This window comes from Rhincodon typus, chromosome 26, assembly GCF_021869965.1.
Source record: "Rhincodon typus isolate 14 chromosome 26, sRhiTyp1.1, whole genome shotgun sequence".
Taxonomy (NCBI): Eukaryota; Metazoa; Chordata; class Chondrichthyes; order Orectolobiformes; family Rhincodontidae; genus Rhincodon; species Rhincodon typus.
In genome coordinates, this window is record NC_063357.1 from 534,683 (window position 1) to 551,500 (window position 16,818).

Below are 16,818 nucleotides of genomic sequence, written 5' to 3' on the forward strand. Positions count from 1 at the left end.
CATACAAGGTTACAGCTGCACAGGGAGTGCATAAAAGCAAAATCAGCATTAGATTTGAAATTAGAGTTATTCAGCAGTCTTAATAGCAGCGGGAAGAAAACAGTTCTTGAGCCTGTTGATACATGTGTTTAAGCTTCTATATCTTCTGCCTGATGAGAGAGGTTGGAAGACATTTTAATTGGGGTGGGAGGGGGCTTTGATGATGTTGGTTGCCTTTCCACGGCAACGAGAAGTGTTGATGGAGTCGTTGGATGAGAGGTTGATTTGCGTGATAGTCTGGGCTGTGTTTACAACTTTGCTCTGCCCAGGACCGTTAGAACTATACAAAGTTGTAAACACAGCCCAGACTACCACTATCACCTGGGTCCATCTCGGCTTGGTATGGAAACTGCTCTGCCCAGGACCGTTAGAACTATACAGTTTCCATACCAAGCCGAGATGGACCCAGGTAGAATGCTTTCTACAGTGCATCAGTAAAAGTTGGGAGTGTCCTTATGGACATGCCGAATTTCCTAAGCCTCCTGAGGAAGAAGAGGTTTTGTTGTGCGTTCTTGACGTCGTATCTGCGTGGGAGGACCAGGACAATTCGCTGTATTTAAGTACCACCTGGATGGGAAGAAGGTTAAGAGGTGACTTGATAGAGACATACAAGATCATCAGAGGATTAGATAGGGTGGACAGTGGGAGCCTTTTTCCTCGGATGGTGATGGCTAGCACGAGGGGACATAGCTTTAAATTGAGGGGTGATAGATATAGGACAGATGTCAGAGGTAGGTTCTTTACTCAGAGAGTAGTAAGGGCATGGAATGCCCTGCCTGCAAAAATAGTAGACTCGCCGACTTTAAGGGCATTTAAATGGTCATTGGATAAACATATGGATGATAATGGAATAGTTTAGGTTAGATGGGCTTCAGATTGGTTTTCACAGGTCGGCGCAACATCGAGGGCCGAAGGGCCTTAACTGCGCTGTAATGTTCTATGTTCTATGTTCTTTAACCTCCATTATCTCCATGCCAAAACTAAACTGACCACCTTAGGCGAATCAGACCTTGGGTATATGCAGATAACTGCAGTGTTGTTGCCCAGTCTGTACAGCCCTCAAACCTCTTTTTGGTCTTGCTTTCAATTCTGCATACAAGAGATTTGCTCTGAGCTTAAATGTTGCTAGAATACATACCAGCCGATGCCTGATCAACTGATTATTCCATCTCCCATGTGTTGAAGGAGAGACTGAAATATGTTTAGCACTTCCCATACCTCAGCAACTCTCTCTCTCAAAGCACCATCTTTGACAAGGTGATCCAGTACCGGATCAGCTCAGCCTGCTCCATATTACCGCACGGAGTGTTTGACAGCAAAGACTTCTTCAAGGCAACAGAAGTCCTAGTGCAGGAAACAGTTGTCATCACTACATTCCTGTACAGGCGAGAGACTTGAATTATCAGTGACACGTAACAGCGCTAGCTAAATTCCATCTGCAATATTTCTGCCACATCCTCTGCATTGAACCAAGTTCAGTGTCCTTTTTCAAGCCAGCTCCACAAGAATTCATGCAAAAGTCTTACAAAATCAACTATGATGGACTGAACACTGCCTGGATAGCCAAAGCACTCAAATTGCCAATGTTCCAGGGAATGATAAAGAAAGCACTTTAAAGACATGCTGAAGCGTGGCAGTATTGCTATTCATGCCTAGGAGGAGCTTGTTACCAATTGTTCAATTCTTCCCCTTTGTTGAAGTGGCACAAGGGACATAATATTAAAGTAAAAGACAGGATACTTAGAAGGGATTTGCAGAAAAGGTTTTTCTCCCGGAATGTGGTGAATGCATTGCCTGGGATGGTATTTGAGGCAGGGAACATCACAACCTTTAAAAAGTTTGTGGACAACCATTTGAACTGTCATAACATTCAAGGCTGTGGACTTCGTGCTGGAAAGTGGATTAGTATAGATTTAGACTTTTTTTTATTGGTGCAGACTTGATCGACTGTAGGGCCTCACTGTACCTAAGATTTTATAAAGCTGAGCTAATTGCTGCTGAAAATTTTCTTTTACCCTTGATAAGAGTTTATATGCTTGTGGCATGTCACTAGTGCTGAAGAGACGTGGGCTGAAACAGTTATGTGGATGTGACCTGATTGGGTGATGGATAAAATGTTAGAAGTCGCATGACGCCAGATTATAGCCCAACAGGTTTATTTGAAATCACAAGCCTTCAGAGCATAGCCCATTCTTCAGGTGACTTCACCTGATGAAGGGGCTGCGCTCTGAAAGCTTGATTTCAATTAAACCTGTTGGGTTATAAGCTGGTGTCATGTGACTTCTGACTTTGTCCACCCCAGTCCAACACCAGCACCTCCACGTCATGGGTAAAATGTTCAGTATGATTTTCTTAAAAGGGGATGCTGCAGAGCTGGGGATAAAGAACAGTGGAGTGAATCTAATTAAAGAGGTGTTTCACAAAGCCAGCAGAGAAACAGTGGTCTCCTTGTGCCCTGCATCAATCTGCAATTCCACCATTTGGTTCAGTCCAGAGAAAGCGCTAATTAAGTTTCCACTGACTTGTGTACTGGAGTGATCTGGTTGAGATAAAGTTTAATCAGTCTTTGTCTTAATGTTTGCACCACAGAAAGAGGGCATTTGGCACATTGTTTCTGTATGATCTTTCGAATGGAGCAATTCAAACTCATCCTATTGGTTTATAACTGAGGATCTCTTGAAAACAACATGCCACATCTGGAGAAACTTCATGAAAGTATCTTTTTGTCTGGCTGAGAATTTGAGTGCGTTAGGATTACAAATCTGAAGTAGCAGTGCATAAAATAATCTAAAACTTTTGCCATAACTGTAGAATTCTCCTCATATGCTTTTGTTCTTTTTCTTCAGTGTGTAGCAGACTGCGTTTTGTATTATTATTTGACAAAGAAAAATGAGAACTACAAGAATCTTGTAAGGAGGAACTACGGCCGCCGCAGAGGAAGGAATACGGTAAGAAATGCCAGAATATTGACGAAAAGACTGAGAGCATGAGTTGGGCACAAGACACACTTTACAACTGGATCAGTGGATTGGGAACATTTTGTTACATAATGTTAGTTGAATGTCTGAGTTACCATGACACCCAGTGGATATAAGGGAGAGCAGGGTTACTTGGATAGCTCTTTAAAGAATTGACTGTAACCATGTTGGGTTGTTTCATAGCCTTCTATGTTCTGTGATGTTATAGGTTGAAAAAGTTTCATTGTTTTCGTTCTTTACAATTTACACTAAATCTTAAGATATGTTTTATCTTTTACACTTGCAGTAAATAAGCATTTGCAGCATCATTCCCATTGTTCTTAATAAAACTTAAGAGCTTAATCATGTTGTTGCTCTATATGTGGGCTTTGTAAATAATGAGCACTAATATCTTTTGGGTGTAAAGGGTTGAGTTATGGGGATGAGATGGGTAAAGGACATTGAAGTGTTCGATCAGTCATGATTGTATTGAATAGTTGGGCAGGCTTGATGGCATGAATGGCCTACATCTGTGCCGATGTTCCTCATACAAAAGAACAGCACAGGAACGGGCCCTTCGGCCCACTATGTTGTTCCAAACATGACGCCAAATAAAACTAATCCTTTCTGCCTGTCCTTGATCCATATCCCTCCGGTCATTGCATATTAATGTGCTTATCTAAAAGTCCATATCATATCAGCCTCCGTCACCATCCCTGGCAGCACATTTCAGACACCTACCACTCTCTGTAAAAAATAAACTTGCCCCTCACATCTCCTTTGAACTTCTCCATCTCACCTTAAATGGATGCCCTGTAGTATTAGACATTTCAACTGTTGGGAAAAGATTCTAACTATCAACCCTGTCTATGCATTTCATAATTTTATAGTCTTCTATCAAGTCTCTCCTCAGCCTCTGCTCCTCCAGAGAAAACAACCCTAATTTTTCTAGCCTCTCCTTATACCTTGTACCCTCTAATCCAGACAGCATCCTCGTAAACCTCTTCTATATCCAGATATATGTGGGCCAGGATCTCTGTCACTTGCTTATTCATTGAAGTAGAACAAGCTGGCAGTGACTAGTACATTGTTAGCTAACAGGTCACAGGCCACTGTGTGGTACTTCCATGTGCTCAACAATGAGTTGCAAGGAGGTCTCCTACTTTAGATACTGGAGGAAGTGGTGCCATGGCATTGTCACTGAACTAATAATTGAGTCCGGGCATGACAGACAGTAAATTGATTTAAAAAGTAAGAAAATCTGCTCTGGTCTGACCTTCATGTGACTCCAGATCCCACCGCAATTTGGTTGACTGTTAACTACCTCAGGTTAAACATAGAACAGTACAGTACAGTACGATGTTGTGCCGAACTTTTACCCTAAACCAAAGGTCTATCTAACCTTCACCGCTACCTTGTCCTATCATCCGTATGCCTATCTAATAGCTGCTTAAATGCCCCTAATGAGGCCAACTCCACTACCCTCTCCGGCAATGCATTCCACGCCCCTACCGCTCTCTGAGTAAAGAACCTACCTCTGACGTCTCCCCGATATCTGCCTCCTTTCACTTTAAACTATGCTCCCTCGTAAAAGCTACCTCCACCCTAGGAAAAAGTCTCTGGCTGTCTACTCTATCTATACCTCTGATCATTTTGTACACCTCTATCAAGTTACCTCTCATCCTTCGTCGTTCTGAAGAGAAAAGCCCTAGCTGTCTCAACCTTTCCTCGTAAGACCTTCCCTCCATTCCAGACAATGTCCTCGTAAATCTCCTCTGCACCTTTTCTAACGCTTCCACATCTTTCCTATAATGAGGTGACCAGAACTGGACACAATACTCCATATGTGGCTGAACCAGGCTTTTGTATAGCTGGAGCATAACTTCACGGTTCTTGAACTCAATCCCTCTATTAATGAAAGCTAATGAAAGATTAATGAGGCATGAGCAATAAAGGTTGATCCAACCTGCGATATTCACATCCCATGAACAAATACAAAAATCAAATCCTGCACTAGCTTCAGCGGTGCAGTGTTAGAGTTGTGGATGGTCTCTGAGGAGTAGTGTTGGGGTTGTTTGCTTTTTTTTGGTTGGAATTGGCGCATATATGAGCGGGCAAGTGAGGTGAAAAGGCAACAAATAGTTTGGAAATGGTTTCTGTCACACTGAGGTATTCTTATTTATCACTCAACGAACATACATTTCCTTAAGGAATTAAAACCTACACTCAGTGACATAATTATGGCTAATTAGAGAAGTTGGGGGCACACGACTAAAAGAATGTGTTTTAATATTGCTTAAAGAGTAGTCACCCCAAAGATTTATGAAGGTTTTAAAATGGGAAAGAATGACCAAGAAATTAATAAAGGGAAGTAAATAAGGTATGTGGCTAATCTTGAGGTGTTCAGAAAAAAGTAAATTCTTTGCATGAGAGAAAGGAAAAGATGAATGAAAATAAGCATCGATCTCTTGGGGGCAGTGACAGGAGAAATTATAAAATAGAATAAGGAAATGACAGAAATGGCAAGTTTTCTATATTTGCCTACATGTAGAAGGGAGAAAGATGATTAGGGAAATTGTGGAGAACCAAGGGTTTAATGAGAGTGAGGAACATAAAAAGAAAATTGGTTGGAAATTTATTGGCGAGTTTCATGAAGTTGGTAGCGGACAAATACACAGCACCTAGCGTTTTTTAAAGTGGTGGCTACAGCCAGTGAATGATTTGGGCTTGATCTACCAGAATTCCCAAGATTAAAGAAAAGTATCAGTAAATTTGAAACAATTTTTTCAAAAAGTGGGAAAGAGAAAATGAAGAGTCATTGGACTCGAAATGTTAACTCTGCCTTCTTTCCACAGATGCTGCCACACCTGAATTTCTCCAGCAATTTCTGTTTTTGTTTCAGATCTCCAGCATTCACATGTTTTATATTAAATTTTGATCAATTAATCTGACATCAGTAAAAGGGGAATTTCTGGGATCTGTTATCTAGAAAGTTGTAACCGGCAATTGGAAAATAACTGTGATTATGCATGTGAGCATGGTTATGGCTAGGAAATTATTATTGACAAATCTGTTGAGAATATTTTGAAGATGCATCTAGCAGGGATGAATGACAAGAAACAAGTGAATGTAGTACTGTATAGTACATTCAGGGATTGAAGAACCAGGCATGTCTTCTCTCATGTTTAGAAAAATGAGAGATGATCTCATGAAACTCAGACACTTCTCTGGGCTAGTGAGTCTAGAACTGAGGGACATAATCCCACAGTAAGAACTAGACCATTTAAGACTAAGGTTAAGATTAAGATGAGGATGAATTTATTCACTCAGAGCGTAGTGAGTCTTTGGAATTCTACACCCAGAGAGTTGTGGAAGTTCTGATGTTTAGCATATTCAAGACAGAACATAGAACATAGAACATGGAACAGTACAGGCCCTTCAGCCCACGATGTTGTGCTGACCTATTACCCTACTAAGATCAATCTACCCTGAAGTCAGTAGGTTTCTGGAGACTAATGATATTGAGGATTATGAAACTAGCAGGAGAAATTGACTTTGAGCTAGATGATTAGTGACTTTGTAATTGAATCTAATACAAGTTTTGCTCGGTAGGCTAAAAAGCCTTCTCCTGTTTGTGTATTTGGACTTTTCAGAAGACAGTGGACAAGGTGTCCAACAGCACGTTGCTGTCATTGATTAGGGTTTATGGGATGAGGGTAATGTATACCATGGATTAGAATTGGCTAACGGACAGGAAACAGAGACTAGGAATAAAGTGGTCATTTTCAGGGTGGCAGAGTCTAACTATCAGGTATTGCAAGCATCACTACTTGGGCATCAACGATTTGTGACCTATATCAATGACTCTGAAAAGGAGAGCTGAGTGCAATGTCTTTAACTTTACTAACGATACAGAGCCTAATATGAAGGTAATTTGAGAGAAGAGTACAGACAGGTTGCGAAGGGCTAAAAATTGATTAAATGCGTGGGCAAGAAGTGGCAGATGGAGTATCATGTGGAAAAATGTGGATTATTCACTTTGCTCGGAGTAATTAAGAAAAAGCAGAATATTTATTAAAAGGCAAGGTACTGGTAAATGTTTTGTATTGAAAGGAATTTAGGTGTCCTACATGAATCACAGAAAGCAATTCGGGAAGCAAATGATATAGTCGTCTTTACTACAAGGAAGCCTTGCTGTGGTTGCACAGGTTTTTGGTGAGAGTATGCATGGAGCAATGTATATAACTTTGGCCTTTTTAACCAAGGAAGCGTATGCATTCTTTATGTGGATATGATACAATGAAGAACAAAAACAAAGTTGCTGGAAAAGCTCAGCAGGTCTGGCAGCATCTGTGGAGGAGAAAACAGAGTTAATGTTTCAGGTCCGGTGACCCTTCCTCAGAACTCTGAGTTTTGTGGAATAGTTTAGGCTAGATGGGCTTCAGATTGGTTTCACAGGTCGGCGCAACATCGAGGGCCGAAGGGCCTGTACTGCACTGTAATGTTCTATGTTCTATGTTATGGGGATATGGTAGGACAGTAGAGTTGATGATTCATTGTTGCAATGTCGAAAAAAGTCAGTGATTCTTATGATACACGATTACCCTTGTGTTGTAATATTTTGTATTTTAATTTATTGTTTTGTGCTGCATTATACACATAGTTGTTGTATTGTGATGAGTGAAAGGGGTATGAGGCTACATTATACACTGAAGAGGAACAAGATCAGTCTGGACCAAGAACCCAATACAGTTGGATCCTGTTACTGTCTTTTTGAGATTAGTTTGCTTTCTGTGCTGTCAACTTGGCTCAGGTAGAACTGTCTTAGTGAGAGAGAAAAATGCAGTACAACTGGAGGTTGTGTCAATGTTTGTAATGGGTATGAATGGGGAATATGATGGAAAGTAACAGTTGCCTTCATGTCTGATAACAATGCCTGTGAAGAGTTTTGGTTTGATGTTCACTGGGGCCTCATGTAATATCCTCATAGCATTCCATTGTAAATTCATTCATGTGAAAGGATCAAGATTCTACTTTGCAGAACAATTAGATCCATAGACACATTTACAAGACAGTGTACGCTGGAGATAGTTCTTTGTAGTCTATTTTTGATGCCATTAGACAATCTGAACATAAATTTTAGTCATAACTTCACATTTTCTTGATATGTTTACAAGTCTGAAATTCATTAAATAAAAAGTATTTAGTATCAACCACCTGAAGCCCAGGAATGTTTGTACCTGAACTCCAATTGGATCTTGAATGGGCCATTGGAAAGGTCAGCCATAGTTTCCTTGAATGCTGGTACAGATTCGAAGGGCTAAATTATCTATTTCTGCTCTTGTTCTGCATGTTTGTATGTTTTACCAGCCAACCAGTTTCATGATATTTACTTATTAGAAATTTTTATTGAGAGTTATTCAACTGGATGAATTATTTTTTTGATGTTCTGAGTTTTGACATCGGTGGAGTTGGAAATCAAATCAGACCATTTGATGGAACAAATGTGTTCAGAGTTTACCACACCTTTTCTGCATGAAAATAGTTCTAATCACATTTCTGCACAACTGTTGCTCATCTTTTGCTTTGTTTCTGCCTACTGTTCCAGCTTGATCACTGGCATTGGATGTGAATTCTACAAATTCATACTCTGTGGAGATATTTATCAATATGCTAAGAGTTCCTACCTGATTTTGAATTGGAAGGGGATAAAGGTGTATGCATGAAATTACTTAGCACTGCTCAGCTAGGAAGAGAAACAAAAACAGAAATTGCTGGAGAATCTCAGCAAGTCTGGCAGTATTTGCTGGAGAATACAAAGTTAACGTTTTGAGTCCAATGAGCCCTCTTCAGCTAGTAGGAGAATGGCTATAAACACGGTGGGCCATACTGATAAGGCAGATAAAAAGGCAAAGCTCCCAGAAAGACCGACTGAACTGAACTGAGAGGGGGATCTGGATGCTGTCTCCAGCCAGGGCACTGCGTTGTCAAGGAATGGAGCGCCTGCTACTGTTTACTTTGTTGATTTCTGCTAGGAAGTGTGTGAGAATGTTGAGAGGATAGGAATATGAGTGAAGTATAGTGCTTTTTCTGCAAGAATAACCGAGTGACATAAACGTGTAGAATGGCCCCAAGTGGGCTCTTGCACATCTCGAGCTGTGTTCTGGGTCAAATGTCTACGATCAAGATGAAGGGAAAATAAGAAAGAATGTACAATACTCTATTGAAGTGATAGTTAAGTTATTGTTCAGGACACACTATTGGTGTTGTGGATTGTTTCCAGAGATCAAAGAATATGATTTAATGTAGATACAGTGATCTTTGTGTTGTTTATTTTAATTTTTTAGCTCCATGGTTTTGGGAATTAAACCAGCTCTGCACATATTAGGCTAGTTTCAAAATGGTTAATAGTACATTGCTCTGAAATTATATTCAGATAAGTTTATGAAAAAAAGGTTTTTGGCCTATTTGGCAAGTACTTCTGAGAACCGTTTCAACATTATGTTAGAATGGAGTCAGAATTGGTTCATACCAGTGTAGATAATGTGAATGGACAGCCACTGCACTGAGGGTGGTGCTGTCGGCAGTTTTTCCAAAAGAATCTCAATTTGGATTGTTGCCTGCCTGTGATTTCCTCCCCCTCTGTTTTGTCATGACAGTGGTATAGCCCAGTGATCCGCTCAGTCTGCTTGATATGCTGCTGTAAGGACCAATGATACAGGACTCTGTGGGATTACCTTATCTGACCCTGCAGATTAGAGTGTATTTGTGAGATAGAGTCGTCCTCAGGCTAGCTTGTGCTGCAGGGTGATAGAGTTTCCTGGAATATGTGCAGTGACAGGTCAGACAGCTGGTCTAAAGAGCCCAGTGACGCTGCTGCCTTTCTCCAGGCTGAAACTTACTGTGGTGTGGAAAGGGTAGGCATCAGCCTGACACCCACTTACTAAGTTGGGTGGACAGTACAGAGTTTTCTGTTAGCAGATGAAGATTCAGGTACGTTACTGGATTGAATTTCCTTAGGGTGCTGGCAGCTCAAATTCCCCCATGTGCAGAAGGGTTGTCTGCTTCAAGTGAGTTACTGCAGTAGTTCAAGCTTAAACTGTTTTTAACAAGAGTGGATATTGTCTTTGCAAGGTAATTTGATCGGCTAATCATAGAGCAAATGAGCAGAGTAAAAAAAGCTTCCCAGAACACAGGAAATCAAGGTCATATTGTAGCTATACACTTTGAATGTGTGGTGGATTTTAATATCCCAGAGTTCTGTCTTATAACCCTCTTCATGCCTTCAGCTGAAGCCTGTTAACTTCATGTGCCAGCTGTGATATTTGATGCCAGCTGTTGGGATTTAACAGTTGACAACTGACAGCAAAATGAGAATGCCTCAAGGGAAAGAGAAAAGTTTGCACAGTTGCAAGTTTTATGTAATTGGAGAGAACCAGTATGTTAGTGACCTGTGTGGTCTGATCAGCCTGTTGCAGTCAGGAAGCTGCCTTTGTCAAAAAAAAATAAAATCCAACTCTGCACATCCATACTTACCTGTTAATCTTTTCAGAACAGTATGCCTTCTACCACTTTCAAATGCTGTTTTCCTTTCCCTTTCTTTCACTTTGTAAAATTACTAAAAGCTTACTGCCAGAATTTTTAAAAAACATTAATGATTAAGAGCAACAATAGACCACCCGGCCCCTTGAGACAGCTCCACCATTCAATGAGCTTGTAACTGACCTTATTACTCCATATTCCTATTTCTGCTGCGTAATCTTTCATCTGCTTGCTTGCTAAGAATGTATTTACAGCAAACTTTTTTATTAACCAGCACCAATGAGACCAGGAGTGTATCGGTTGATCAAAAGGTCCACATAATCAGTGCAAAAACACGCAATGAGTATTAGAAACGTCATGTGGGATGTATACACATTATTATTATACTTTATTTACAGCATAAATCATTTAAATAATAATGCAACCTTGATCTAAAGAAAACTTAACAGCAGAGAGCTGTTCTTAATCATAACCTTAACTACTTGGAACTTGCAATAATATTGTAAACCTCTGGTATTTGAGGTATATAATTTTGCTGGTTTATTGAGAGTGCAGGTTCATAAGATGCCAGTTAAAATTTGCTGTATCTCCCAAAAGGAATATTGCAGGTAATGTTCCAGAGAGATTTTATGTGTATGTGTATATGTATAAGTTAGATCATACGCGAGAGTCTTTGACCCTTAGTAAAGATAAACTTAGCTGTATTTGCAGTTCCTTTCTTCTATCAAATGGTCCATCCTTTCACAAGCCCATGCAACAGTCAGGGGGAAAAAATGTACGGGTAAAACACTGAAAACTGCGCATTTGCAGATGTTCTGAGAACACAACCCTGTTTATAATTAAGCTGTTTAAAACATTTGGTGATTATTGCTGAGATTTAATAGAACACCAGTTTCTTTCTACACCAAGGCGAAGCAGTTGTTTTGTGATAATATCACTGGATGAGCCATTTTGAGGTCCTGAATAATACTCTGGGGTTACAGGTTCATATCCCACCACAACAGCTGATGAAATTTAAATTCAATTAATTAAAATCTGAAATGTAAAGCTAGACTAAGATGTGGTGACGATGTAAGTAGTTAGTTGTCATTTAAAAGAAAAATCCATCTGATTCACTACTGACCTTAAGAGAAGGGAATCTACCACCCTTACCTGGTATTAGTAAAGAAAAAATACGCTGGTGAAATTAATGGGTTTGAAAGCTGATAAATTCCGAGGATCTGATAATCTACATCCCACAGCACTAAAGGAGGTGGCCATGGAAATAGTGGATGCATTGGTTATCATTCCAAAACCCTATAGATGCTGTAAAAATCTTGGCAGATTGGAGGATGGCAGATGTAACCTCATGCTTTTGAAAAGGAGAGATGGAGAAAGGCATACTGTTCTGCAAAAGTGAACAGGAATGTATGGATGTGCACACAGCTTGATCTTTCTTTCAACTGATAGCTTCCTGACTGCATTATGCTGATCAGACTGGACAGATCACTCAGACTGTTCCTCTCCAATTACACAAAACTTGCAATGCACAAACTTTTCTCTTTTCCCCTGAGACATTTCCATTTTGCTGTCAGTTGTGAATTGCCGAAGCCCTTTTCCAGAAGGCATTTGATAAGATGCCACATCAAAGGTTAATGCAGAGAATAAAAGCTTATGGTGTTGGGTGTTAACATTGGCACAGATAAAAGAAGGAAGCAGAGTGTAGGAAAGAGTGGGTCTTTCTCAGGCTGACAGGATGTCACAAGTGGTATGTCATGGGAGCCGGTGCTGGGCCCTCAACTCTTTACAATTTACATAAATGATTTGAATGGAGGGACCAAAAGTATGTAGCTAAATTTGCTGATGACACCAAGATAGGTAGGTAAATGAGTTGTAAAGTTGACATCAGGAACCTAAAAAAGGATATAGACAGGTCATGCGGATGGACAAAGATCTCGCAAATGGAGTACAATGTGGGAAAAGGTAAAATTGTTCATTTTGGCAAAATGAATAGGAAAGCATATTATCTAGATGGTGAGATGTTGCAGAGCACTGAGATGCAAGGAGATATGACTTTCCAAATGCTAGAATCGTTGAAGGTTACCACGCAGGTACGTAAGTAATTAGGAATGTTATGGTTTATTGTGAGGGGAACTGAATGCAAGACTAAGGAAGTTATGCTTCAGTTGTATAGGGAATTGGTGCGACTGCATCTGAAGTACTGTATACCATACTTACAGGAGGGTGTTAATATGTTGAAAGCACTTCACAGAAGACTTACTGCACCAGTACCCCGAATGATCAGGTTGCCAAATGAGGAACGCCTAGGCAAACTAGGCCTGTATCATCTGGAGCTTAGAAACATCAGAGCTAACTTAATTGAAACATTTAAGATGCTGATGGGACTTGATCCCAAGGATGTGAAAAGGATTGATTCTTATGGGAGAATGAAGAGCTAGTGGTTACAGCTTAAAAACATGGTGTTACCCTTTCTTCTTTACTCATTTGTGGGACGTGGCCAATGCTGGCTGGCCAGCATTCATTGCCCATTCTTAGTTGTCCTTGAGAAATGCTGGCGTGCTGCCTCTTGAACTACTGCAAGACATGTTCTGTAGGTTGACCCACAAAGCTTGGAAGGAGGGAATTCCAGGATAATGACCATAACACTGAATGGACTGAGACATATTTCCGAGTCAGGATGGTGAGTGGCTTGGAGAAGTTGCAGGTAGTGGTGTTCCCATATATCTGCTGCCCTATCCTTCTAAGTGGAAGTGAACATGGGTTTGGAAGGTGCTTGGGTGAATTTCTGCAGTCCATCTTATCGTGTACTCGGCTGCGAATGAGTGTCAGTAATGAAGGTTGCGGATGCGATGCCAGCCAAGAGAACTGGATGGTGTCAAGCATCTTGAGTGTTATTCGAGCTGCACCCATCCAGGCAAATGGGAAGAATGCCATCACACTTTTGACTTGTGCCCTGTAGATGATGGAAGGCCTTTGGGGAGTCTGGAGGTGTTATTCGCTGCAGTATTCCTAGCCACTATGTTTATGTGGCAAATCCAGTTGAGTTTCTGGTCAATTATAACCCCCAGGATGTTGATAGTGGAGGCTTCAATGATGGTAACGCCATTGAATATCATAGGACAGCTGTTAGATTGTGTCTTGTTGGAGGTGGTCCTTGCCTGGCATTTGTGTGGCACAAGCATTACTTGCAACTTGCCAGTCCAAGCCTGGATATTGTCCAGATCTTGTTGCACTTGAATATGGACTGCTTCAGTATCTGAGAAGTCCCAAGTTGTGATGAATATTGTTTAATAATTGGCAAACATCCCCGTGTTATGATGGAGGGAAGGTCATTGATGAAGCAGCTGAAGATGGTTGGACATAGGGCTCAACCCTGAGGAGCTCCTGCAAAGATGTCCTAGAGATGAGATGACAGACCTCCAACAACCACAACCATCTTCCTATATGCCACATATGACTCCAACCAGCGGAGAGTTTGCCCCCTGATACCCATTGATTCCAGTTTTGCTGGGGCTCCTTGATGATGCCACACTCGGTTGAATGCAGCCTTGATGTCAAGGACTGTCACCCTCACCTCCCTCTGGAATTCAGCTCTTTTGTCCATGTTTGAACGAAGGCTGTAATGAGGTCAGGAGCTGGATGGCCCTGATGGAACCCAAACTGGGCCTCACTGAGCAGGTGCTGCTTGATAGCACTGTTGATGACCCCTTCCATCACTTTGGTAATTGACAGCAGACTAATTATGAGGCAATTGACTGAATTGGAGTTGTCCTACTTGTTGTGTACAGGACATACCTGGGCAATTGTCCACATTGTTGGGTTGATGCCAGTGTTCTAAATGTATTGGAACAGCTTGGCTAAGAGAGCAACAAGATCTAGAGCACAAGTGTTCAGTACTATTGATGTAAAGTGGCAACTTCCATAGCCTTTGCAGTATCTAGTGCCTCCAACTGTTTCTTGATATCATATGGAGTGAATCAAATTGGCTAAAAGCTGGTATCTGTAGTCCTGGGGACCACTGGAGGAGGCTGAGATGGATAATCCACTTGGCACTTATCACTGAAAATTGCTGTGAATGCTTTGGCTTTTGCTTTTTGCACTGATGTGTTGGGTTCCTCAATTATTAACAATGGGAATATTTGTGAAGCCGCCTCCTCCAGTGAATTGTTTAATTGTTCAGCACCATTCATGATTGGGTGTAGCAGGACTGTGGACCTTTAGATCTGATCTTTTGGTTGTGGGATTGCTTAACTCTGTCACTCACTGCTTATGCTGTTTGGCATGCAAGTAGTCCTGTTTGGTGGCTTCACCAGGTTGACGCCTCATTTTCAGGTATGCCTGGTGCTGCTCCTGGCATGCCCTCCTGCACCTACCATTGAACCAGTGTTGATCCCCTGTCCTGATGGTAATAGTTGAGTGGGGGATATATCGGGCCTGAGTTGCAGATTGTGCTGGAGTACAAATCTGCTGCTGTTGATGAACCACAGCACCTCATGGCTGCCCAGTCTTGAGTTGTTAGATTTGTTCGAAGTCTGTCCCATTTAGTACAGATTAGTGCCACACAACATGATAAAAAGTATTCTCAATGTGAAGGTGGGACTTTATCTCCACAAGGACTGTGTGGTGGTCATTCTTGAAGACACTGTCATGGATAGATGCATCTGCAGCTGACAGGTTGGTAAGGATGAGATCGAGTATGTTTTTGCCTCTTGTTGCTTCCCTCACCACCTGCTGCAGACCCAGTCTTGTAGCTATGTCCTTTAGTACCCGACCAGTTCATTCCGGCTACTGCCAAGCCATTCTTGGTGGCAGATGTTGAAACCCCCTCACCTAGAGTACACGCTACATCCTTGCCACCCTTGATGCTTCCTCCGAGTCTTGTTCAACGTGAAGGAGCACTGATTCATCAGCTGAAGGAGGATGGTACATCGTAATCAGCAAGAGGTTTCCTTGCCCACGATTAACCTGTCCTGCCTGGTATGACAGGACATATCCAGCAATGGTGATGGTGGTGTCTGGGACATGGTCATACTCATGGAATCAAACTTCTGAGCCTTGTGTACCAGTTCTGAACAGAGAGCCTTGGACCATCAATCTTGTCAAGCACTCTACTCCACTTTCCTGAATAATGATTAGTTTTGTACCCCATCCAAGACAAATATGTCTTCATTTAAGTATGGAGACCAAAACTGGGCACACTATTCCAGGTGTTGTCTCACCCTGCCAATTGCAGCAAGATGTCCCAATTCTAGGCATCTGACCTCACTGCAATTAAGGCCAATAAAGCAGTTGCTTCCAGATTATTTCCTGTACCTGCGTGTAAACTTCCTGTGTTTTTTCTTTTGAATCAGAAAATATTTGCAGCAGAGACACAAACTATTTGACTCATGTCTTTGAAGACTTTCTAGAAGCACAGCTAGTCCTGCCTTTTCCTCATATGTTAGTTTGTTTTTTTCAGGCAGTTGGCTAATGCCCTTTTGAAAGCCATGATTGAGCTGCCTCCACACTCTGGAAAAAGTGCATTCCTAATTTGAACCACATGTCACATTTTGTTCTGTTGCCATTCATTTTAAATCAATGACCTCTGTCTCTTTACTGTTCCATCAATGGGAACAATGTACCCCCAAACCCTGTAACCGTTCTTCTAAAGACCTTCTCTAATGGCTTTACACCCTTGGCAAAGTGTAACGTTTAGACCAGGAGACGATATATAAACGGAACAAAAACAAAGTTGCTGGAAAAGCTCAGCAGGTCTGGCAGCACCTGTGAAGGAAAAAACAGTTAACCTTTCAGGTCCGGTGACCCTTCCTCAGAACTGATGGCGGCTGGGAAAACATCAGTTTATATGCAGAAAATAGGGACGTGGGTGGGGTAGGGAGTAAACGATAGGATAGGGCCCAAAGAGCGAGAAAAACAGTTGGACAAAGGTGTTGCTAACGATCAGGCTGGGAGGATGAATAGTTGTTAATGGGGACTGTTAGTGACTAACATCAGGGGGTGTGTAATGGCAGACTGTGATAACAAGGCTTGGTGAGTGGGGTGGGGGCTGGGACATGGGAGAGTTTAGGCCCTAAAATTATTGAACTCAATATTGAGTCAGGAGGGCTATAGGGTCCCCAGCGGAAAATGAGGCATTGTTCCTGCAGTTTGCATTGGGCTTCGCTGGAACACTGTAGCAAGCTAGAGACAGAGATGTTGGCCAGGGAGCAGGGTGGTTCATTAAAGTGGCAAGCAACAGGTAGTTCAGGGATAGTAGGAACTGCCGATGCTGGAGAATCTG

The 16,818-nt window shown here is 41.6% G+C and overlaps 1 protein-coding gene across 1 annotated transcript in view; it reads left to right on the forward strand.

The window, feature by feature from the left end:
• Positions 1-16,818, forward strand: part of ncor1 (nuclear receptor corepressor 1) — a 375,214-nt gene that overhangs the window by 155,469 nt on the left and 202,927 nt on the right. The window contains exon 15 of the mRNA XM_048612313.1: positions 2,886-2,987. Coding sequence (XP_048468270.1) covers positions 2,886-2,987 — 102 coding nt within the window. The remainder of the gene's footprint in view (positions 1-2,885; positions 2,988-16,818) is intronic.